The following is a 26017-nucleotide window of genomic DNA, read 5'->3' as shown; positions in this document are numbered from 1 at the left end:
TAAAAACTAAATGGATTTTGATATATGAAATTCGGCCTGGAGAATTATTTGGCAATGGTGTATGCATAAATGAACGATGTGACACTCTGTGGGTAGGAGAATGGGGGGCTCAATAAGGGAAGTGTTTGGAGGTGGGGGATGTAGTTTGAAGCATTGTTGGGAGAGAATGTTCAAAAGTAGGAAAATATTTTAAATTTAACTAAAATCACAGTATTTGGTATACTTACTGAAAAATTCAGGTGAGCCATACAGGCCCTCTGGGCCTCATGTTCCTATACAATTGTAAGTGTGTATACGTATTGTGGAGAGGGTACTGTTGTAAATTATCTATGTATGAAAACTTTTGCCCAAAACCATTTGCTTAATTACTGAAATAAAACACTTCTAAATTAAATCCAGACCAGTAAACACTGAATGCATGCCATTGTGGACTTTAGACTCTGGCTAGATCGAGACACAGATTATTTGACGGACTCTTTCCCGGTCACTTAGATATATTGTGAATATTTCTAACTGAAACAGTGTAATTAATTAATGTATTAAGATAATATGTTGGGAAATGTTTCCTTAATTGTAAATTGTAATTAGTTTAACAAGAGGTAGAATGGGTTAAATTGTATCGCTCCCCTGATCTGCAGCTTAAAGTGAACTCAGTTGGAATATTGAACCTAATTAGGCTATGGGTGTTTTGAGTAAATGTAACATGTTCAATACCATAACTTTCCTATGTAGGAACAAATTATACATAAATTATTTAAGATTCAAACAGATTTGACCCATGTTACCTTACACCAAGGTACACTTGTGTTTACTCTTGACCTTGTGTCTCTGCCATTGAGAAGTCATTTAACTGTTGTAACATATGCCATTCTCCTCACCATCAATGCCAGCATACTACTTCACGACCTTCATGAACCTTGGCCTATTGCTTTTTGAGAAGTTTTTAATAGGGTGAAAAGAAAAGTTGACACTGAACTGGCAGAAAGATGAATGCTGTACATATATATATCATCACAGCATTAAGCATCCTTTCATGAGGGTAAACAATTAAGCCAAAAGCCTGATCACTCTGGATCAGATATCTCTGTCTAAAATGCTGACAAATAATTTAATGTGACCTAATATCTGACCTACGCCTTTAACTACTGATTTGTCGAGGGAATTGGGCATTTTTAAAAATAGTGACTTTGAAAATCTATAGTTTTCTTTCCCTAATGGAGGGATGAAAGTGTGCAGAGTTTTACTATTCTCCATGATAACTTTTTCTCTCAAGTCCTTCATACAAATTTGTATGCACATGAAGACATGTTGAGAGGTGATAATATGAAATACTTCTTTAGGTCAATTATTCATTCATCAAATTATTCAGTACTTTGTCTCTGGCAATCAACATTGTTCAAGGGAGCCAACTCAATATGATGTTCATGTCCACCTCTGTAAATTCAGTATCATGTTCCCGACATAGCTGTAATTTAAACTGACTTAATGGTACGATCTTTATCTGAAAAACAGGACTTTGTCATTTTCGTTTTTGTGGGTCAAATGGTTGGACCAGTTAACGTTGGACCAGTGTTGTTCATTTATGAAATAAACAAGGACCTGGTGATTATATAGTTTTCAGACGAGCCTTGACAAAGACTTCCAAGGTCTGTATTAACATGTGCAGGTCCGTCAAGATATGTGTTCGAAAATATTACATTTAAAAAACTGACAAACCGGTTTGTCTGTATAAACGAACATGTCCCCTATTTACATATATTTTTGTTAATAGATGGTGTACTGACAATCGAATTCCAGTACATTTTGTATACTTAATAACTTTGCTTCTAGTGGTGTTAAGGGAAATCATATTGGGTTAAAAGGTAGATATATAGTCAAAAGAGGTAAAGAATGGAAACAAGTAAATTTTAATGTCATCACATATTATTTTTTTATAATTAAGGGAAATGGATCATTGAAAGCAACTTGAAATGTCAATACTTTGTAGGCAGCTTGACTCAGGTGTAGGCTGAATGTCATTGAAAAACTAAAATGCATAGCACTTTTTTGAAAAGATGTAATGGTACTTGTAATCAAGTTCACTTCTTTTTAATATAACATAAACATGATGGGAACATAGTATTTTTACCAAAGTATGTACATATCCATATATATATCGGAATACATTTTCTTTTTACGATCATGTGATCACAAACTTTCAAGCAAAACTAAATTTTATACCAGGCATCAAATATATGTCAAGTAGTTGAACTTACAGCAGTCACCATGAATTCACAAAATTAAAGGTGTCACATTTTTAAGAACTGTTTAATTTTTACGACTGTTAAACCACTTTTGAACTTTACTGGCTCCATATTTTGAAGATCTGGACAATCCTCCCGTAAAAATTCCTTTAAAACTCTGCGTTTTGCTGGATCGATTGACAATTTGCTGCAGAGATTCTTGTAGGACAATGTTGCATTGAGTATCCTTTGCCAGAGCATTCCTCATATCATCTATAGTCTCAACATCACGCCGAGTAATTTTCCGCAGGACATTTTCAGGAACATAATCCAAATGATAGCGGCGGGCAGGATAGCTGTATTCTTGTTCAAAACATTTTCTCTTTTCATCCCAGGAAAGGTAGCCAGTATCTGCTAAAATAGGCTTGTATAGAATTCGGAAATTGTTAAGACTGGCATTTACGATGTTGTCAACTTTATTTTGATCTTCACCGAATGACATCCGAATATCACCAGTGTAGGACAGAGAGGCTATTTGTGTAAACAGCTCCACCTCGGAGAATTTGTCTGGAAGAAGTATTAACGAAGTATGGACTGCACTCCGAAGGTTGATTTTAAGGGCTTCATTGGCAGCTGGGTCCTCAGGTGATTTTACCATCATCACAGGTTTATGAAGACGGCCACTTATGTACAGATGGCGCCAATTTATGAGGTCACGTGCCATTGCCCTGTTACTAATAACACCATATTTAATAAGTCTGTCTTCAAATGGAACCATTGGGTTAAAATACAGCCCTGCTGACGACTCCTGAAATGCTGATATAATATTTGGTCCATACCTTTTCAGGAACGAGTAGTGATCTGCATTTTGTTTGAGATTATGCCGATGCCAAGTCAAAGGGTCGTCGACAACAAAGATGAAGTCCATCATATTTTGCTTTGTATCATTTTGTCCCTTTTGCTTAAACACACCAGATCCATAAGCAAATGCCATCTGCATTCCACTTGGGAAATTGTTCAAAACTCTCTGATAAATTGAATTTGCGGGTCCAAATTTGGGATATATAAATTTTGCCATTGTTAATACTCAAAAAAGTTTTGCCAGTTCAAGAAGTTCACTGAAACTGATCGGATTCTAAGTCGTCAATGACACAATTTATTGGCGTCAGTTCATTTTTTATCAGAATCTTCAACGCCTGTAAATACATTCATGCCCTTAACATGTTCTCCTTGAAACATTTTAAGCTGCCTTTGGCCACGTCGTAAAGTGTGTTCTATGTGGAGGATGTCGGTCCTTGGTATGGATTTAGCATTTCTCTTGAATTCACTACGAATATATGTGTCCAGCCCTGGTTTCTGTTTAGACAGCCTGAGGAACTCCTTGTAAAGGCTTAGGACCTGAAGCTGAATCTTACTGTGTCTTCCCATCGATTATTGCCATGGGCTTTCAGGATCATTGATATCCACAAGTAAAACCTACAAAAAACATCAGTGAAAACACTTTATTGAAGGTAACTTTCCAAAACTGGTGCAGTTAATTATAATTTTGAAATTCTTATGAAAGAAATCACTAATAATAGCACGTATAGGAAATTATAAAATTGCCACGAGAGTCGTACTAGAGACCTACCCGGTTATGTCATGAATTTTAGTTTACCTATCATGTTTGACTCTTTGGACTGAAGGAACATGTCTATTTGACATATGTTTTGACCCTTCAGACTAAAATCTGAGAAATAGTGATTTGACTTCTTATATTGATAATAAAACAACGTTCAACTGGATGTCCTGCCTATATGTGTTCAGGTGGCATAGTGGGAATGACACTCGCCATTTCACCAGTTTTCTTTCTTTTCATGAAAAAAAAATATAACTTCTACTGTATATTCTCTGTTTTGTCCTGATGAAGCCCACGGGCGAAACCGGTCGACAGGTTTTCTTTGCCTGTTGTATTTGACCCCACCTATTCTACTATTTTGATAACACAACCTAGATGTAAGTCATACGTCTCATCAATGTAATCTGGTTTTAAAATGTTCCAACTCCCACACCACAGGTACAGTACATGTCTCTAGGCCGGAGTGTAGAGATATACTGTGTTAACATTATATCATGATTATGTAACTTTTGTAGCGATAACTTCTGAAAGAAGAGCACAGGTCTGCAATTCCATGGTCAATGCCATAATCTATACGATGCCACTAGACTATTAGTAATTGATATACAGTATTGATTAAAGATTGATTACATCATCTAGTCTACTGTACTGTAGACTGCTGATACAGGACTCGGTTCAACAGTTTGCTTGATTTAGAAGAATATCAATCACGAAATATGTGGAGCTGTTTGGTAAAAAGATTAATAAACAAACTAGCCAACAAACTATTATAACTTTTTGATAAGTCTTATGATTGGAAACTAACATCTAACGTTGTGATGTTTATCTTTCGTAACCCAACGGCACGAAAGGTCATTTTCAACCAAAACGATATTCGACTGGGATTGTGTTTAAATCCCATTTCACTATGTCATCATAACGTGGAGCAATGATCAATTCTGTAGTAACCACAAAATCGTTTCAGGTAACCCAGAATCCAATAAAGGAATGAAAATATCAACTTACAGGTGCTTACTTCTAGTTTGGTGTAGGCAGACTCGGTGTTCTGTAGGTCTGTAGTCTGCAGCGCCGGCTATGGGAGGTAACTCTACTGCGTTTTGTGTAATAATAAAATCAGATTACGATGGCTCCATTCCGGATTTTTTATTTTTTGTTTTCGCATGACTAGGACCTACAAGCTATTTATAATTCCGGTGTTTCACCGGATTTACACCTATATACAATGTATATATAAGTCTAGATATATCATTGATGACAATATATACATTCTTAATTTAGTTGTTATTATTTTGCGAGATTTTTTTTACAAATTTCATCAGTGGATCAATGTCATTCATCCCAGAGCTTTAACAAGTTCAGCTGAAAGTCATGAGATATGTCCACTTGATGCATATCACCGGGGCTTATAACGTTCCCATCATTCAGTATGAAAAAGTAATTCCAGGGTCCATCCCCTAGATGTCTTATTATTGTCTATGACCCAGAATGAAAAGTATAAAAACTGAGATCACTTATATATATTATAATTGTAATTTTTCATTCTGGGTCATTATAATTATAATAAACACATCAAGCCGCTATGGTGCTTTTAATATAGAGGATATCTAACAGTGTCTTCAGTAATACCAAATATATTTCACGAGTGTGGCTAAAACATATTTTGATATTTTTCACGTTTAGCCACATCATTGAAATATATCTTTTGGTATTACTGAAGATACTGTTAGATTTTCTGTTTATTACTTAATCTTTCTAGAATTAATTGCGGTCCAGTCCCTGTCAAGGACTCACAAATATACGCCAGATTGCGACATTACATGTATGTATTCTATCTTGCATTATGACGTCATATATACATGACAGAGCTATATGCATCTTAATTTTCCACATTGTCGTTTGTAGGCAGTATTCTGATTGGTCAAATCAGAAAAAGTGATATATTTTACTAGTGAAAAATCTCACTTTTATAGAATGAATAATTTTAAATATTTCACTGGTAAAAATGTAATAAACCCTGATATCCAATTTCAAACCTCTTGGTAATTCAGACAAACACAATAAGATTGGTACATATTATGTAAATGCCTTTATTCAATACATACACAAATTATTACAACAGTAAAAATTGATAAACTATCCAAAAAAAAAAAAAAATTCATGAAAATGAAACGTTTCCATACATAGCAATATAAGCAAAATTTGCCAGCACAACAGTTTTCAATGAAGAAAGTTAATCCTTTAAACATGATAATAAATATGTAACATAAAACAAATCAGTTTAATAAGAGATTTGCACAAATTGGAAACAAAGTAGTATCATAATTTAGAATTGAAAATCTGTAAATGAATTAATTAAATCAAACCAAATTAATCTATTATGTCAATTTTACAAGAGAAATTTCACACATAAGAAATAACTGCCCATTTCATTTTCAGCATTTTGTATAGTTATCATGGAATATTGGATATGGTCCGACTTTAAGCAACTCTCATTTACTAAAACACGGTCATATGAAGGTCAATATTTTGAGATATTGACCCGATTTATCTATTTTTAGAAACACGAAGTCAATATTGTACTACATACTAATCATTGTGACATCTCAATGATATCATTGTGACATCTCAATGCCCCATTGTAAATTTCCTGTTGTCATGCTCAATTAACATAAATATAATGCAATTCCATGATTTTGCAAACAAGTTTCTTATCTGATATAAAAATCAAACAAGAGGCCCATGGGGCCTGTATCGCTCACCTGGTTGGATTAGACCAAATGTCAAAATAATGTTCATATTCTATTTGTTTTATTTGTAAATCTCTAACAATGCTATATATGGTTATAGTGTGGGAATCCGAACTGCTTTAAAGATTAATGAAGTCCAGACTCTCTAAGGTCTGAAAGACCTCAAGAATTGTTTTGAGAACATGCATGCATTCATCACTTTATGACTAGCAGCGATTTAAAGGAATTACCTCGATTTCCCCTATTGGGCCCCACCCTTTTGGCCCCTCAGGGTCAGAGTCACCAATTATACAAAATCTGTTCGTCTTCCCCCAAGGATGTTTCTGACCAAATTGGGTTCAAATCCATTCATAACTTTATAACAAGTAGCGACTTAAAGGAATTACCTCTATTTCCCCTATTGGGCCCCACCCCTTTGGCCCCTTTGGGGTCAGAGTCACCATTTATGCAAATCTGTTCCCCTTCCCCCAAGGATGTTTCTGACCAAATTGGGTTCAAATCCATTCATAACTTTATGACTAGTAGCGATTTAAAGGAATTACCTCTATTTCCCCTATTGGGCCCCGCCCCTTTGGCCCCTTTGGGGTCAGAGTCACCATTTATGCAAAATCTGTTCCCCTTCCCCCAAGGATGTCTCTGACCAAATTGGGTTCAAATCCATTGATAACTTAATAACAAGTAGCAATTTAAAGGAATTACCTCTATTTCCATTATTGGGCCCCGCCCCTTTGGCCCCTCGGGGGTCAGAGTCACCATTTATGCAAAATCTGTTCCCCTTCTGCCAAGGATGTTTCTGTCCAAATTGGGTTCAAATCCATTCATAACTTTATGACTAGTAGCGATTTAAAGGAATTACCTCTATTTCCCCTATTGGGCCCCACCCCTTTGGCCCATCGGGGGTCAAAGTCACTATTTATGCAAAATCTGTTCCCCTTTCCCCAAGGATGTTTCTGACCAAATTGGGTTCAAATCCATCCATAACTTAATGACTAGTAGAGATTTAAAGGAATTACCTCGATTTCCCCTATTGGGCCCCGCCCCTTTGGCCCCTTTGGGGTCAGAGCCACCATTTATGCAAAATCTGATCCCCTTCCCCCGAGGATGTTTCTGACTAAATTGGGTTCAAATCCATTCATAACTTTATGACAAGTAGCGATTTAAAGGAATTACCTCTATTTCCCCTATTTGGCCCCGCCCCTTTGGCTCCTCCGGGGTCAGAGCCACCATTTATGCAAAATCTGTTCCCGTTCCCCTAAGGATGTCTCTGACCAAATTGGGTTCAAATCCATTCATAACTTTATGACAAGTAGAGATTTAAAGGAATTACCTCTATTTCCCCTATTGGGCCCCGCCCTTTTGGCCCCTTTGGGGCCAGAGCCACCATTTATGCAAAATCTGTTCCCCTTCCCCCAAGGATGTTTCTGACCAAATTGGGTTCAAATCCATTCATAACTTTATGACTAGTAGCGATTTAAAGGAATTGCCTCTATTTCCCCTATTGGGCCCGCCCCTCCGGCCCCTGGGGGGTCAGAGCCACCATTTATGCAAATTCTGATCCCCTTCTGCCAAGGATGTTTCTGACCAAATTTGGTAAAAATCCAATAAGAACTTTTTGACTAGTAGCGATTTGAAGCAAATGTTGACGGACGGACGACGGACGGACGGACGGACGGACGGACGGACGGACGACGGACGCCGCACCATGACATAAGCTCACCGGACCTTCGGTCCAGGTGAGCTAAAAACTTGGATTCAGTTTTTAGTCCATTATAACACCATACCTCTCCCCTTCTTCTCATGCCTTAATACCTTAATCCAAAATGCTCCAGTTATCCATATAATATATGTATTTTTTTCCCTAATCGATCAAGTATAATGTATAGGACGTGTTTCTGATCCTTCCCGATCCGGTAACAGCACAAACGCGACGGTCGTATGCCGACGTTGGCCCAATGTATATTTGTTGTTGATTTGTAATATCGAGTTATACTAATTATCGATATTATTGTTATGGATGATATATTATGATTGTTTGATATTAATAAAAAAAAAACTTAGCAAGAATTTTGCTGTTTTTGTGTAGATCATTAAACGTTATCACGTGGTAGTCTACAGTAAACGTTGTAAGGGACATTAACCCGAGTCGTGGCTAGTAAGCATTATATACCAATAATAGATTGTTGATGCAATTATAGTCACTTAAAATGCAATGAAAACACAAAAATGATAGAATCTGCATTGTTTTATTAGTACCGAAACGACCTACCGAAGTCCCGAAAAAATCTCGCGTATGTACCGAAACGACCCGAGACTTTTCGGGACTCCCGAAACGACTTGCTACCGAAACGACTTGTTACCGAAACGACTAGCATTCATGTTTTGACCCTTCAGACTAAAATCTGAGAAATAGTGATTTGACTTCTTATATTGATAATAAAACAACGTTCAACTGGATGTCCTGCCTATATGTGTTCAGGTGGCATAGTGGGAATGACACTTGCCATTTCACCAGTTTTCTTTCTTTTCATGAAAAAAAATATAACTTCTACTGTATATTCTCTGTTTTGTCCTGATGAAGCCCACGGGCGAAACCGGTCGACAATAAAAAGATGAAATTGAGGTTTTCTTTGCCTGTTGTATTTGACCCCACCTATTCTACTATTTTTGATAACACAACCTAGATGTAAGTCATACGTCTCATCAATGTAATCTGGTTTTAAAATGTTCCAACTCCCATATCACAGGTACAGTACATGTCTCTAGGCCGGAGTGTAGAGATATACTGTGTTAACATTATATCATGATTATGTAACTTTTGTAGCGATAACTTCTGAAAGAAGAGCACGAGCACAGGGCTGCAATTCCATGGTCAATGCTATAATCTATACGATGCCACTAGACTATTAGTAATTGATATACAGAATTGATTAAAGATTGATTACATCATCTAACTAGTCTACTGTACTGTAGACTGCTGATACAGGACTCGGTTCAACAGTTTGCTTGATTTAGAAGAATATCAATCACGAAATATGTGGAGCTGTTTGGTAAAAAGAATAATAAACAAACTATTATAACTTGTTGATAAGTCTTATGATTGGAAACTAACATCTAACGTTGTGATGTTTATCTTTCGTAACCCAACGGCACGAAAGGTCATTTTCAACCAAAACGATATTCGACTGGGATTGTGTTTGAATCCCATTTCACTATGTCATCATAACGTGGAGCAATGATCAATTCTGTAGTAACCACAAAATCGTTTCAGGTAACCCAGAATCCAATAAAGGAATGAAAATATCAACTTACAGGTGCTTACTTCTAGTTTGGTGTAGGCAGACTCGGTGTAGGTCTGTAGTCTGCAGCGCCGGCTATGGGAGGTAACTCTACTGCGTTTTGTGTAATAATAAAATCAGATTACGATGGCTCCATTCCGGATTTTTTATTATTTTTTTTTTCGCATGACTAGGACCTACAAGCTATTTATAATTCCGGTGTTTCACCGGATTTACACCTATATACAATGTATATATAAGTCTAGATATATCATTGATGACAATATATACATTCTTAATTTAGTTGTTATTATTTTGCGAGATTTTTTTTACAAATTTCATCAGTGGATCAATGTCATTCATCCCTGAGCTTTAACAAGTTCAGCTGAAAGTCATGAGATATGTCCACTTGATGCATATCACCGGGGCTTATAACGTTCCCATCATTCAGTATGAAAAAGTAATTCCAGGGTCCATCCCCTAGATGTCTTATTATTGTCTATGACCCAGAATGAAAAGTATAAAAACTGAGATCACTTATATATATTATAATTGTAATTTTTCATTCTGGATCATTATAATTATAATAAACACATCAAGCCGCTATGGTGCTTTTGATATAGAGGATATCTAACAGTGTCTTCAGTAATACCAAATATATTTCACGAGTGTGGCTAAAACATATTTTGATATTTTTCACGTGCGTATCAAAATTTTAGCCACATCATTGAAATATATCTTTTGGTATTACTGAAGATACTGTTAGATTTTCTGTTTATTACTTAATCTTTCTAGAATTAATTGTGGTCCAGTCCCTGTCAAGGACTCACAAATACGCCAGATTGCGACATTATGTATTCTATCTTGCATTATGACGTCATATATACATGACAGAGCTATATGCATCTTAATTTTCCACATTGTCGTTTGTAGGCAGTATTCTGATTGGTCAAATCAGAAAAAGTGATATATTTTACTAGTGAAAAATCTCACTTTTATAGAATGAATAATTTTAAATATTTCACTGGTAAAAATGTAATAAACCCTGATATCCAATTTCAAACCTCTTTGTAATTCAGACAAACACCATAAGATTGGTACATATTATGTAAATGCCTTTATTCAATACATACACAAATTATTACAACAGTAAAAATTGATAAACTATCCAAAAAAAAATAAAAAATTCATGAAAATGAAACGTTTCCATACATAGCAATATAAGCAATTTGCCAGCACAACAGTTTTCAATGAAGAAAGTTAATCCTTTAAACATGATAATAAATATGTAACATCGAACAAATCATTTTAATAAGAGATTTGCACAAATTGGAAACAAAGTAGTATCATAATTTAGAATTGAAAATCTGTAAATGAATTAATTAAATCAAACCAAATTAATCTATTATGTCAATTTTACAAGAGAAATTTCACACATAAGAAATAACTGCCCATTTCATTTTCAGCATTTTGTATAGTTATCATGGAATATTGGATATGCTCCGACTTTAAGCAACTCTCAATTACTAAAACACGGTCATATGAAGGTCAATATTTTGAGATATTGACCCGATTTATCTATTTTTAGAAACACTAAGTCAATATTGTACTACATGTACATACTAATCATTGTGACATCTCAATGATATCATTGTGACATCTCAATGCCCCATTGTAAATTTCCTGTTGTCATGCTCAATTAACATAAATATAATGCAATTCCATGATTTTGCAAACAAGTTTCTTATCTGATATAAAAATCAAAAACCTTTGATTCAGTTTTTAGTCCATTATAACACCATACTGACCTCACCAATTAAGGCAGTACCATCAAAATTGATCAGAGAAAATTTTACTATGAAAGGCAATAAAACATAAATACTGTACATGTGTACATTGTATATAGATACCCTGGTAATACCAGAGTCAGAAACACTTTGATTTATAAAGTAGAAGTATTTTCATATTAAATCTTAAGACACTTTAGAAATTGTTTTGCCAAATGAAGTATGAAAATGTAAAGCATATCTTATAATTGAAATGAAAACACTTATGCTAGTCTTTCTGATTTTGCTATATATACATGTATATATCTATGCACCAGACACTGAATTTATATATTGATTTAAACAGCCATTAATTAAACCATTAGAAAAATGTGTTGTTGCCAACAATACCTACATGTACATGTGGGAACATAAAATGTACCAACTTATGTATACAGAAGACATATAGTTATAAATACAGCAAATATGTGTACAATGAAGCATTAAAATAAATTGTTCTAATCATTGATTTACTAGTAAAAACAATCTGAAAACATTTACATAATTGCTTTTCTTGATGAAGCAAACCCTTCACTCTCAAAGTCAGCATTTGCATATATACAGTGGAATGAAACATGTTATACAATACATCTAGGACCTAAGGTTTCCTTGGTCATGATATATATTCATGACTGACAGTAAGTTGTAACATTTTCATCAATTTATGTATGACAACCCCTTACACGATGACAAAAACTTCTCAAGAATTTACAATAAGTCTGTTTTAATATTGAATACAGAAAATTTTGAAAGTAATTGCCTTGAATTTTTCTCTCTGAAATAAATAAAGGGCAATTCTTTTTGCAAAAATATCTGAATCAATAAGCCATACAAGGAAACACAAATATATATCATGATTATAAATCCTACCAAATTTCAAAGAAGTCAGTCGGAAAATGTATGAAATCTTCGTACAGAAAATCAAATACTGAAAGAATTTTTTTTTATTCGAAATGCCATTCAGGGAAACACAACTTTGTATCATAAATATAAAGTTTATGAAGTTTCAACGAAATTGGGCAAAAAATGTTGCATAAAATAAAATACATGTACTGAAATAATTGAAGGGCAATAACTTTTGCAAAAATAGTCAAATAAAAATTCCTTTCAGGGAAACACAATTTTAATACCAGTACATTTCATGATCATTACGCATACCAAGTTTAAAAAATATCAGTCCAAAAATGTAAGAGATCTTCAGACAATCAAAAGTTTATGCCAGACAAACGAATGATGCCATTGTGTTATACCAGCAAATCTGATGGGCATATAAAAAATAGCAGTTGATGCAGAAAGACATGGAAAAAAAAAAGATTATTAATACTAAAAAAAAACAAAAAAAACACCAAGATTCTTTATGAACTGTTTTTTTACAGACATATCTACATATCTGATGATGGATTAGTAAATTTAATCCTTCCTAGAGGTTTATGCTTGAAAAAAAAAAGAAAGAAAAAAGTTTTAGATACTGAATTTACTTGGTAGCAAGATTTGGTCATATTATATTATGAACCATCACAATTTATACATGAAAACATTTACAAAACTATAACAACATGTAACTTTTTGCATCCTCAAGACACTGGGCACAGCATTGCTAATTAAATTACTTGGGTATAATTGTACGTATCTGTGTGAAATACATCTTTCCTAGAATACATTATACGTAAAACCATGGAAACATTGAGGGAGAATCATACCACAGTATTGCAAGATGCACCATGAAGATGGATTCTTTCTTCTTTTCTTGTTTTTTCTGTTTTGATGACTTTTTATCAACAGATTGATAACCATAGAATATTATGGAACTTTGCCATGAAGTCACTTTTTGTAGGCTCTTATTTTTGTTGATTTTATTTGTACTCATATTCAAGAAATTTATATCTCTTTGAAATTTTTTTTAATTTGATACAAAGTTACTTTCATTCTATCATACCTTGATATCATGTACCAATAAATTGGTGTTTTGGGGAAAAAGGAAAGTGGTTGTAATACCACAAAATTTGACATCATCAAAAATATTTGATGTTACAGTATATGTAGTCCAAGGAAATCATACAAGTTTCTTGATGTATTCTGACATATTCTCTTTATCCATTCTACACAGCACATAATTACGTACAGTTAATTTGCAATGCTTCGATCAGACCAACGACACTCTTATAAATATTTTCATAGGTCACACTCCGACACTACCCACTAGAGGACAGATGGCTAAACTACCCTAAAACACAGTACATGTACTTCAGAAATACATACACAAATATTTTCTGTTGCAACACTCGTAGAAAAAGTTCTTTAGATCAAAATTGAAGTTCAATTTTCTGTTATTTTATTTCTATAAATTATTTTAAAGCTGTGATTTTTCAAATCCATTTCATAACCATTTTATGTTACCATGTGAGAGATGGATATTTTAAAATTGCAAGCTGAAATTTACAGGACGCTCAATTATCAACATCCTAAGTACCTTGTACATAACTTTTCTTCCTAATGAAATTCCAAAGAGAATCTAAATATGGATTATAAAATACAGTATATAAACTTGGAGTATCGAATTGATATCAGTAGTCAAAACATGATTTAGTAATTATATATAATAATCAATATTAACAGAAAACGAGTTATAGATTGAATGGAAATTAAAAAAAAAAAAAAAAAAAAAGTTGGGTGTAAACGTGTATGCAAGACATTTAAGTAACACTTGTTGATAGATCTACAGGCTATGTATTAATGGGAAATCTGTAATAATTTACACAAAAATAAACAAAAGTCTGCTAATATATGGTGTCTAAAAAGGGTCACAGCTATACCACGATTACAAGTTAGCTGAAAAAAAATTTACATGTACATTTTGTAATTAGAATCATATGGATTACAGTCAGATCAAGATTCTTTATTTTACTTCTTTGCTAGCAAAGAGTTGTGATCAGCCAACTCCTGAAGAGGTGGATTGTAACCTTGACTAGCAGAAATGATATCTTTGAGATCAATTCAAAATACATCCTATTCTCTTCTTTTTGTCAAAAATTTTCACCACTAATCGTAACAATTTTGGAATACCCCCCTGAACCTGTGAAAAAGAATGATGAAAGGTATGTTTCTGAGCTGTCTGAGTGGAGTGAAAGCCTAGTGTGGTGAGGGGAACCCTTCGCCCCTCCTCTGTGTTGATTGTGAATGTCTAGCTTGCTGCTGAGGGGACCCTCAGCCCTCCCCCTTTGAAGGAAGTGTGAGTCTAGCTTACGGCTAAAGGGACTCTCAACCCTCTTCCTCTGTGTTGAGTGTGAACGTCTAGCTTGCTGCTGAGTGGACCCTCAGCCCACCTCCTCTGTGGCGAGTGTGAACGTCTAGCTTCCTGCTGAGGGGACCCTCAGCCCTCGTCCTCTGTGGCGAGTGTGAACGTCTAGCTTGTTGCTGAGGGGAACCTCAGCCCACCTCCCCTGCGTCGTGCCATTGGTCTATACCCAGGTCTTGAGGCATACTGTCAGGACATGTCCTGGACATTTCGGTCAGGATCCGTGAATCTCACCGTCAGAATGTAAAACATGACAGGAAATGGCACCAGTGCCAGCAGTGACCCATAGAACTTGGGGTCATTGAGCTGTGTCATGGCAATTATACCATATGCATGGAGAAACCAATGTCCTGCTAGAATTGTCAAGTTTCTCACATTTAGGAATGCTTCCTTGACTAAAGGCTTAAATTTCTGGAAATAAGGAAATAACAAATTGGATACTATATATAATTAGATACTGTATTTATCTGCCAATAAAATTTCCCGTTCACAAATAAGCCCTTTCTTTTTACAGGATTTTCAATTTTAAAACAGTAATTAAAATATCATTCGCAAATAAGCCTTCCACAAAACTTCAGAGCTAAAATTTCACACTAGAGTAAGGGGCTTATTTAGTATACAATACTACATTTTGCAATTTTTTATATATATATGTTTATTATATTTTTTAACAGTCTTACATTTACTTAGAAAGCTTGATGTTAAGCTCTGACATTACTTTCTCTCTGCCGATGTTCAATATGGGACGGTAATCGCAAAAAAAAAAATTATAAATAGGATGAAGAATTTGAGATATTTCACATTTAAATTTGTGGTCAACATTCTCTAAAGCCAACACACAGTGCAGCCTTTCTGGTTTTACTGATTTGTTTGACTACCTTAAGGATGGAATATCCCTATCTTTCAATACAATAACAGAACTTACCTGTTCAGATATACTGGATAAAAACACTGCATTCGTGATCACAGAAAGTACTATTACAATGTATGGAAAAGCATAATCTGAAATATTAAGAAAACAACCTCTTAGGTATTCATTTGGGGATATTCTAAACAAATTGTAAAATTTGTGACTGTTCCGTACCTTTTAAGAACTCTTTGTAAATTTCAAAAGTATTGTTAAGCATCAAAATATCTTTCCTGTGGTCATTTTGATAATAGAAATGGTGGGAATACCCTGTTCAGTATAAAATTAGACTGCCTAACTCAAAAGGCCATGAATGGTAGCATTGGAAGGCTTTCTCGATGCAGAAAATTTGCTACATCAAAATGCCTTCCATAGACAAATAAGTAATGTGCAGCTACCATTCGGGGCCTTGTGATGTAGCAAACTTGCTACATCATAAGACCCAATACATTGTGGTAAGCAATTTATACCCAAAAATGCACAGAATCACATCTAAGTGTGTAACAGAGCGCATGATTAATTAAATTTAAATGACTGACTCCGCTAGGTATCGAACCCGGGACCTCTGGCTTACTAGTCTTACGCTCAACCGACGAGCTAAAGAGAAGATCTCTCTAGCCGAGCAGTATATTGCGGCTAGTATTATAAGGCTACAAGTGTACTAAAAAGAGAAAAGTTGGAACTGCATTTTAAGTACTTACAGAGAAGTCCCCCAAACACAGCCTGGAGAACAATGAGGATGGGGAGGAAGTAGAGGGCAGCATATATGGACTTGGTGCCTCGACTCTGGACAAACTTGTAGGACACGAATGGCCTCACCAACATCAGCAGAACCAGACAGAACGCATAGTAGATCATCGAGATAGTGTACCTGTGGGCATATTGTGGAAACTATTTCAAAATTCTCTAAAACATAAGCAACAATATTTCTCCATTTTTATATGAACTTAACTATCATGCTACCCTAACTGAAAATGTAGCCAGTATTAAATTTTCTACCCTCCAATGGCTACCGTAACATGTAGTGACATAGGGAAAGGACTGTAATGATCCAGTCAAATGCTGTTTCTACAGTAAACTAAACAAATAAAGATTTTTTATCAAAATTACAAAATAAACCATTACCTGTCTAGTGATTAGTTTAATTATATATAGTACAGTCAAATCTGCTCTAACGACCACCTGTATATAATGACTGCCTGTCTATAATGACCAATTTTTATTAGATTCCCTGTGAGATTTTACTATGTAACGAACCTCTTTATAACGACCACCTGTCTAATGTGACTAACGACTGGTGATTTTGTATTACAGAAGGATTTTTGATCAGAAATCAGGTATAAGTCTTTTTAGATGTACCATATTTATTCTCAAATAAACCCCCTCTCCAGTATAAAAGTTTAGTATTAAAGTATGGAGTGGGCTTATTTGTGAACTACTTTTAGCTTACTTATTCAAAATGAGTGATTCAGCAAAAATTGAAGAAGGGGACTTATTTGTGGACAGGGGATTATTTGCCAACAGAAGCTTATTAGGGAACAGAGGCTTATTTGAAGAAAAATAAACTAGGTAGCACTTAAGTGGCTGGTAATTATACTTACAGTGGGTAGACTATTTCCTGTGTACAGTGAAGGGTGGTGGTGTAGTTTGGACTCGGGTTATACAGCATTGTATACCAGTCGGACAGCTCATGGACTGTACATGATCGGATGTTGATGGACCCCAATGGATCGGCAAGTAAAAGGGTCAAAATGGCTGCTAGTACACACTCCAATAATGCACTCACATGAAGTATGATCAGAGTCCTGTCAGCAAAAATGTTATGTACATCTGTTTACTGTATATATTTACATCTGACAAATAAATAAACTGAAATAATTGATCAGGGATATATGCTTACAAAATTCCTAAATAATTCTCAATCAATTCTAGAACTGAAAATTAAGACATTATTGGCCACAAAATCTTACATGACTTTTCTTGCACATTATCTTTAGATTTTATTTTAATGGACATGTCTTACTTTCAAAATAAATTAAAATATTTAAAAACAACTAATAGTGAACCATTTAATTTATCAATTTCACTTCATGGTGTCATGTTACTATCTAAGCTACAAATGATTGTCAAACAGAGACAAAGGGATATGTGTTAGTTGTTTCGAGACAATGGAATATGCATTTGTTGTACCAAGACGAAGGGATATGTGTTTATTTTACCAAGACAAAGGGAAATGTGTTTGTTGTACCAAGACGAAGGAATATGTGTTTGTTGTACCAAGACAAAGGGATGTGTGCTTGTTGTACCAAGACAAAGGGACATGTGTTTGTTGTACCTAGACAAAGGGATATGTGTTTGTTGTACCAAGACAAAGGAATATGTGTTTATTGTACCAATACAAAGGGATATGTGTTTGTTGTACCAAGACAAAGGGATGTGTGCTTGTTGTACCAAGACAAAGGAATATGTGTTTATTGTACCAATACAAAGGGATGTGTGTCCGTTGTACCAAGACAAAGAGATATGTGTTTGTTGTACCAAGACAAAGGAATATGTGTTTGTTGTACCAAGACAAAGAGATATGTGTTTGTTGTACCTAGACAAAGGGATGTGTGTTCGTTGTATCAAGACAAAGAGATATGTGTTTGTTGTACCTAGACAAAGGGATGTGTGTTCGTTGTACCAAGACAAAGGGATGTGTGTTTGTTGTACCAAGACAAAGGGATGTGTGTTTGTTGTACCAAGACAAAGGGATATGTGTTTGTTGTACCAAGACAAAGGGATGTGTGTTCGTTGTACCAAGACAAAGGGATATGTGTTCGTTGTACCAAGACAATGGAATATGCATTTGTTGTACCAAGACGAAGGGATATGTGTTTATTTTACCAAGACAAAGCGAAATGTGTTTGTTGTACCAAGACAAAGGAATATGTGTTTATTGTACCAATACAAAGGGAAATGTGTTTGTTGTACCAAGACAAAGGGACGTGTTTGTTGTACCTAGACAAAGGGATATGTGTTCGTTGTACCTAGACAAAGAGATATGTGTTTGTTGTACAAAGACAAAGGGATGTGTGTTCGTTGTACCTAGACAAAGAGATATGTGTTTGTTGTACCAAGACAAAGGGATGTGTGTTTGTTGTACCTAGACAAAGGGATATGTGTTTGTTGTACCAAGACAAAGGGATGTGTGTTTGTTGTACCAAGACAAAGGGATGTGTGTTTGTCGTACCAAGACAAAGGGATGTGTGTTTGTTGTACCAAGACAAAGGAATATGTGTTTATTGTACCAATACAAAGGGATGTGTGTTCGTTGTACCAAGACAAAGAGATATGTGTTTGTTGTACCAAGACAAAGGGAAATGTGTTTGTTGTACCAAGACAAAGGAATATGTGTTTGTTGTACCTAGACAAAGGTATATGTGTTCGTTGTACCTAGACAAAGGGATATGTGTTCGTTGTACCAAGACAAAGGGAGGTGTGTTTGTTGTACCAAGACAAAGGGATATGTGTTTGTTGTACCAAGACAAAGGGAGGTGTGTTTGTTGTACCAAGACAAAGGGATGTGTGTTCATTGTACCAAGACAAAGGGATGTGTGTTTGTTGTACCAAGACAAAGGGATGTGTGTTTGTTGTACCAAGACAAAGAGATATGTGTTTGTTGTACCAGGACAAAGGGAAATGTGTTTGTTGTACCAAGACAAAGGGATGTGTGTTCGTTGTACCAAGACAAAGGGATGTGTTTATTGTACCAAGACAAAGGGATATGTGTTTGTCGTACCAAGACAAAGGGATGTGTGTTTGTTGTACCAAGACAAAGGGATGTGTGTTTGTCGTACCAAGACAAAGGGAAATGTGTTTGTTGTACCAAGACAAAGGGATGTGTGTTCGTTGTACCAAGACAAAGGGATGTGTTTATTGTACCAAGACAAAGGGATATGTGTTTGTCGTACCAAGACAAAGGGATGTGTGTTCGTTGTACCAAGACAAAGGGATGTGTGTTTGTCGTACCAAGACAAAGGGATGTGTGTTCGTTGTACCAAGACAAAGGGATGTGTGTTTGTTGTACCAAGACAAAGGGATGTGTGTTTGTTGTACCAAGACAAAGGGATATGTGTTTGTTGTACCAAGACAAAGGGATGTGTGTTCGTTGTACCAAGACAAAGGGATGTGTGTTCGTTGTACCAAGACAAAGGGATGTGTGTTTGTTGTACCAAGACAAAGGGATATGTGTTTGTTGTACCTAGACAAAGGGATATGTGTTTGTTGTACCTAGACAAAGGGATATGTGTTCGTTGTACCTAGACAAAGGGATATGTGTTCGTTGTACCAAGACAAAGAGATATGTGTTTGTTGTACAGAGACAATGGGATATGTGTTTGTTGTACCAAGACAAAGGGATATGTGTTCGTTGTACAGAGACAAAGGGATATGTTTTTGTTGTACCCAGACAAAGGGATGTGTTTAATATACCGAGACAAAGGGATGTGTTTGTTGTACCGAGACAAAGGGATATGTGTTTGTTGTACTGAGACTAAGGGATATGTGTTTGTTGTACTGAGACTAAGGGATATGTGTTCATTGTACCAAGACAAAGGGATATGTCTTTGATGTACCAAGACAAAGGGATATGTCTTTGTTGTACCAAGACAAAGGGATATGTCTTTGTTGTACCAAGACAAAGGGATATGTCTTTGTTGTACCTCTTCCGTTTATTTGTGAAGTCAATGAAGAACCAGTGAAAGACCAGGGACAGTAATGCCATGAAGCCGAGGTAGAGCCAGTCATAAAACTTCGGCGAGTCCTCACATTGTTGACAGATGGTGTTGGAATCTGGCTGGTAACCTCTAGGACATGCCTGCAAACCAACAACACAAATCTAGACATGTTCACAGCACAGATCTCAATAATTCCTATATTAGCTTATTTGCTATAGAAAATACTTCATGCTATAACAAAGTTCAGGTCACACATATAACTTATAGCTCCTCCATCAGAAGTATGTTATAACTGCCTTACCCCACATTGTGAGTATGTTCCCTCGCCTGTATCCTTCCTTCCACAATACAATCCAGGACATTTCACAACTGAAACTAGAATAAAATTACAAAATTAGAAAATACAATATAATTCAATCTTCCCTTTCCAAAAGACTTTAAAATATGATGTGTGAACAGAAACTGATTAAGACAAGATCCAAAAGAGATCATGGCATGCGCACCCATCATTGAATGACCTTGCTTTTAATAAAAAATTAATTGATCTCTTAAGATCTTTTCTCTACTTTTCTCTTCTTCTTCTTGATCTCATCAACTAAGGAATATTGATAACAAACATATTACAAACAATGTCATTCATTTGAACAAACTTGGTAGCCCTTCACCCCCAGCTTGCTACAGGCCCAATATCTGGTCTCTGGACATCTTGGTTCTTGAGAAAAAGTTGTTTGAATGAAAAGTTGACAATGTACGACGGATGACAGATGACAACACAGCATAATTAATTTCACTTGGCCCTTCAGGCCAGGTGAGCTAAAAACTGAGCTAAACGCAAAAACTGAAGTCCAGACTGCATGCATCTCTAATTTCACTCATAAATTCTGGGACGATAAAGGCTATGCTGAGATGTCAACTGCAGTTGTAATCTAACTATATACCAAGTTTGGTTTAAGTTTGACTTATACTTCTTGAGCAATGGATCTAAATGCCATCACCAACACCATACTATAAATTGTTTTTCTGATTTGCACTAAAATCAAAACTTAAAGGCACAAGTACAGGTACCAAATGGAACATACATATGAAATATGAATTGTTTAAGGACTGACAATGGATGGACAGATGATGGTTTCAAGATGATTATATAGCCCACCATCATCAGATTAACGGGAGACAGTTAACTCGTACCCATTCAAAGTCGTACCCACAAACCCGTACCCAAATTTTGATGAAGTCATACCCACAAAAACAGGCGAACTCGTACCCAAGTGTGGCGAACCCGTACCCTTCTATTTCAATTAAAATAATAAAGAATATTAAAGATTGTTTGATAGTAAAAATGTTTTTTTTGTTCTATTCCAGCATGTATCTCGTTATTTTTGGTACATAAATTCTATGTAGAAACATGCACTACACGTATCATGTCGTATGTACATGAAGCCAGTCAGCTTGTATTTTTTTCAATACTATGATTTCAATCTGACAAAATGAACAATGACCAATTTTTGTTTTCTTTGTTGTCCTTTTTTATGGATACCGGCAAAAAACACATGTGTCGTACATCTGAAACCGCGTGGCCGCCGATGATGCTAGTGCAGTGTAAACTAAAACCGCGCACTAGCAAAACCATTTTCCATAAAATGAACACGGGTAACACTTATGTACGGCTATTTTTTCTCAAAACGGCCCTTTTCAGGGCCGACCTCTTTTCACGAAATGTGTAAAAAAAAACTACCCAAAAATGCACAACTCATATCTATAGAACTAATATTTCAAAAAGCCAATCGTACGTATTATGTAGTTTCACTCGGGCAACAAAAGGTCATTTTTGTACACGTGTTGTTGCAGCAGTACAAACTGGAGAATATATTACATTTGGTATTAAACTGACTTTATTTTTTATGTTTCTGGTAGCAAGAGGATATTCTTTTTATATTGAAATAGAAATAAGCAAACTGATGGTGTGGGACAAACATTTGCTAGTTACGTGACTCCACCTATTGATAGCTTTCGTCACCTGTCATCGTCTTCCATTGAACACAAGAAGGCGGAGACGCGGGTTAGTTGACAGCTAGACAGGCGCCAAGTTATATAAACTAATCCAATTAGACAACACCACAGGTGGGCGGAGTCACGGATAGATGATCACTTGTCTCAATGATTGTTATATTCAATATTAATGTATATATATATTTATTGATCACTTCGAAATTGTATGTATGTATTCATGGTCATGATGAAATAATAAGTTTTTGTAAGTATTTTATTTCAGGTTTCAGATTTGAAATTCTGTAAATAACATATCCCATGGACAGTGAAGTGATCACCGAAGGCTGGATTCAGTATCAAAATACATTGATATACACTCGTCCGATTGCAATAAAATGTTGGCACAATGTTAGATATAAGTACAATTTGTATGTTACAGAAAAAAATAATCAAAACATATTAATTAACGAATTCCTGGGAGTGCAAAAGTCACTAGACACTCCCTGGTTGCTCATTAGTACACCGATATATATATATATTTAATTCTATATAATTTTTCATTAAAAGGACGTCAATTTCATTTGAATTATTTTTGTAAGATGGGTACGACTTCGCCAATTTCTTTGGGTACGAGTCCGCCACTTTTAGATAGGACTCCGCCAACGTTGGGTATGAGTCCACCAATTTTGGGTACGAGTCCGCCAATTTTGGGTACGAGTTTGTTTGGGTACAGGTTGGAAAGGGTACGAGTTAGCCATAATTCAGATTAACATGCAAGCAAGTAAAACAGAGTGCCTCCACTAGTACTGGGGATCAAGCATGTAAAGCATTTATCCCTTTGGCAGGCATGCAGACCCATTGCTCTATCCATTGAAATAAAGGGAAATTCCCATCTTGAATGAAGCTATGAACCGATTAATTGGCTTAGCATCGATTAGTCGATGAATGTGTGCACGTATAACTGTATAATGATAAGAGCGAAGCCCATCGCGCCCAAAGGGCGCGAGAGCAAAGCTCTCTTTAAGACAACATATGTATAAGCTATATTTCCAATCAAATCTATACCCCTTCAACATTGAAATTGTGTCCCGCGGGAAAAGTCGCGCGCCTCCAATAGAGGCAGCCATGTTTGAAATCTCATTCCCTACACGACGAGATCTGACTGGTTTCTCTCTCGTCGAAACAAATAACTGAAAGTTAGTTCAAATTACTTAATTCTCGAAATATCCACACAGCCCATGTCAAAGGCATGATTCATTTAAAAGTTATCATTTCTATTTTTCTTTTGACTGACGAGGTAAATGTATTTTGCGAATTTGATTGGCTTGAGATATTTTGTTAGTTACCTAAATCTGAACCCTCCCAGTTTCGGTGCTGATCAAATTGGATGCGAGAGTGGACTAAGAGGTTATTTTGCTGCACATGTGCATTATATAGAACAGTTTTTAATTGTATTATCATTAGATAACAGCACTGTAAGCACAAATTTCAAGGTTACAACCGAAAACCCTGAAATATTACTGAGTTGAACATCCCATTCAGAATGGTGCTGTTGTCGTCAAGCGTGACGTCATAAGAATTCAACGTCAAAGATTTCGCCAATGATTCCCGCCCTTTCTAAGCCCATATATTTTAAGAGTTTTTCGTCTTCCAGATGTCTTTGAAATATGTGATAATTTAAGGGAAACAATTCAATATCTTCTGTATTTTCTAAGTGGGTATAGATTGCATTAACTGCAGTAGTTTTTGCATTTTTTATTATAGAATTTTATCAAAACTTGTGTTTTATTAAGAAAACTTCATAATAAAAAAAAAATCTTACTGTGCCGACCTCTTTACACCCTGGCCTTAAATTACTAGATATTGTGATTAACAAGGCATAATGAAAAAATATATAGCACAAGTTATCATTGTACAGCGTGTATCAAAACATGTGAATGAGGAGATTTCATTCTGTTTGTATTAGTCTATCTAGAGACGTGTATCTTTCCAAAATCTATATGATGTTCTATTACAAACTTCCACGTTATAATCCTCATTGTCTAAGCATACAGTGAGGACGTTACGTATACCAACATTTACAGGAGAAAACAGACTTTGTAATTTATTTCTATGTGTGGAAAACGAAACCTGTTTTTCACAACTTGTTCAATACGCATTCACTTCAAATTAAAAACCTCGATGTTTATAATATATTTCAAATAATAGTCTAAGTGGGTGATTTAGATATACATACTAATATATGTCCGTGCTTCAAAAACAAAACAAAAACAGAACCAAAACCCAAAACATTCATAAAACAAAATATAATATACGTCGCAAGTTTAATCGCAAATAGTTTATATAGTGATACGGTTGCCTTCTAGCCCTTTTGCTCGTCTACAAAGCGGCTGACTAGTAAACCGGGGGTCGCGTGTTCGATCCTGGTGGAGACTACTTGCTTTTCTGTTATATTTGGTGCCGTTGACCACTCCGAGATCAAGTTTTAGAAAATGAGAGGCTTCGTTGGGGATAAAACCTGGGTTAATGTGTGTTCGAGATGAACATGTTTGAAAAGTGAGAATAGTGGGGCAGATTTTAATTGTAAATAGTGTACATAGTGATACGGCCGCCTTGCTTCTAGTGTCGGTGATGGGGAATTTTTCCTTTAGCTTAGTCGGTAGAGTGGCAGGCCAGTAAGTAAGGGTCACGGGTTCGATTACGTTGTTAGTAGCATATGCAATGTGGCAGTAGCATAATGATGTCATTATATGCAGTGCACATGTCATCACGGATATGATATGTGCGATAATCTGGAATCCGGCAATGTAAAGTGAAGACAATGCTAGTCACATCAGGACAAACAATAAAAATTTCAGCCGATATACGTATAGGTGTAATGCATTGTTAATTTTACAAGGTGTTTACATGTTGTTGTTGTTTTTTGTGTTTTTTTGTTTTGGAATGGGGGATGTATTAGGACATATTATTGGCATACTTTGTAGCATATTTTGCAGACGCAATGTAGCATAATTAAAAAAATAATGACAAAAAAATAATCTAAAAATCTTTAAATGTAGTACAAGTTCTTAGACTGTTATTCGCATGTCCCTGTGTTTCAGTGTAGCTGCGCTCTTCTAAGGCTTTGCCTTCATTCATATTATGATCTACAGTAGGCTATTGATAAAAAGGTTTTCATAACGTTACCTTTCTCTGCAAACGAAATACCGAAGATCGCCATTAGAAAACATGATTTCAGAAATTCGCTGTATGGCCTACTTTTGGCCGATGTTTCAAACGGCATCATGTCATTTTTCTCTTTTTCCTCATCCCTAAAGTCTTTAGTTTCCTTTTGATGAGCCTCCTAACGCTTGTGTTGGTCAAATTATTTTCTCTTCAAGTAAAACATTTGTCTGACCTAGGTTTTCATTTCGAACTCTT

The 26017-nt window shown here is 35.6% G+C and overlaps 2 protein-coding genes across 4 annotated transcripts; both read right to left on the bottom strand.

The window, feature by feature from the left end:
- Window positions 1-1895: 1895 nt before the first annotated feature.
- On the bottom strand, window positions 1896-9948 carry LOC117323338 (phosphatidate cytidylyltransferase, mitochondrial-like). 2 transcript variants are annotated; one of them, XM_033878487.1, is made up of 2 exons: window positions 9897-9948; window positions 1896-3698 (listed from the first exon to the last, which is right to left on the bottom strand). In XM_033878487.1, the coding sequence occupies exon 2, from the start codon at window positions 3298-3300 to the stop codon at window positions 2308-2310; it is 993 nt and encodes a 330-aa protein (XP_033734378.1). In that variant the 5' UTR covers window positions 3301-3698; window positions 9897-9948; the 3' UTR covers window positions 1896-2307. The 2 variants fall into 2 exon arrangements, with proteins under 2 accessions (XP_033734378.1, XP_033734379.1); XM_033878488.1 differs by lacking the exon at window positions 9897-9948 and adding an exon at window positions 4846-4910.
- Window positions 8242-25934, bottom strand: LOC117323337 (JNK1/MAPK8-associated membrane protein-like). 2 transcript variants are annotated; one of them, XR_004531710.1, is made up of 8 exons: window positions 25784-25934; window positions 20910-20983; window positions 20594-20748; window positions 17492-17695; window positions 16592-16761; window positions 15909-15985; window positions 11667-15394; window positions 8242-8368 (listed from the first exon to the last, which is right to left on the bottom strand). XR_004531710.1 is itself a non-coding variant. In XM_033878486.1 (7 exons), the coding sequence occupies exons 1-7, from the start codon at window positions 25881-25883 to the stop codon at window positions 15173-15175; spliced, it is 1002 nt and encodes a 333-aa protein (XP_033734377.1). In that variant the 5' UTR covers window positions 25884-25934; the 3' UTR covers window positions 10961-15172. The 2 variants fall into 2 exon arrangements, 1 of the variants encoding a protein (XP_033734377.1); XM_033878486.1 differs by lacking the exon at window positions 8242-8368 and having other exon boundaries at window positions 10961-15394.
- Between the last annotated feature and the right edge of the window lie 83 nt (window positions 25935-26017).

This window comes from Pecten maximus, chromosome 3, assembly GCF_902652985.1.
Source record: "Pecten maximus chromosome 3, xPecMax1.1, whole genome shotgun sequence".
In the NCBI taxonomy this organism is placed as follows: domain Eukaryota; kingdom Metazoa; phylum Mollusca; class Bivalvia; order Pectinida; family Pectinidae; genus Pecten; species Pecten maximus.
The sequence above is the reverse complement of the archived record's forward strand: the minus strand, read 5'-3'. Positions and strand labels throughout refer to the sequence as shown.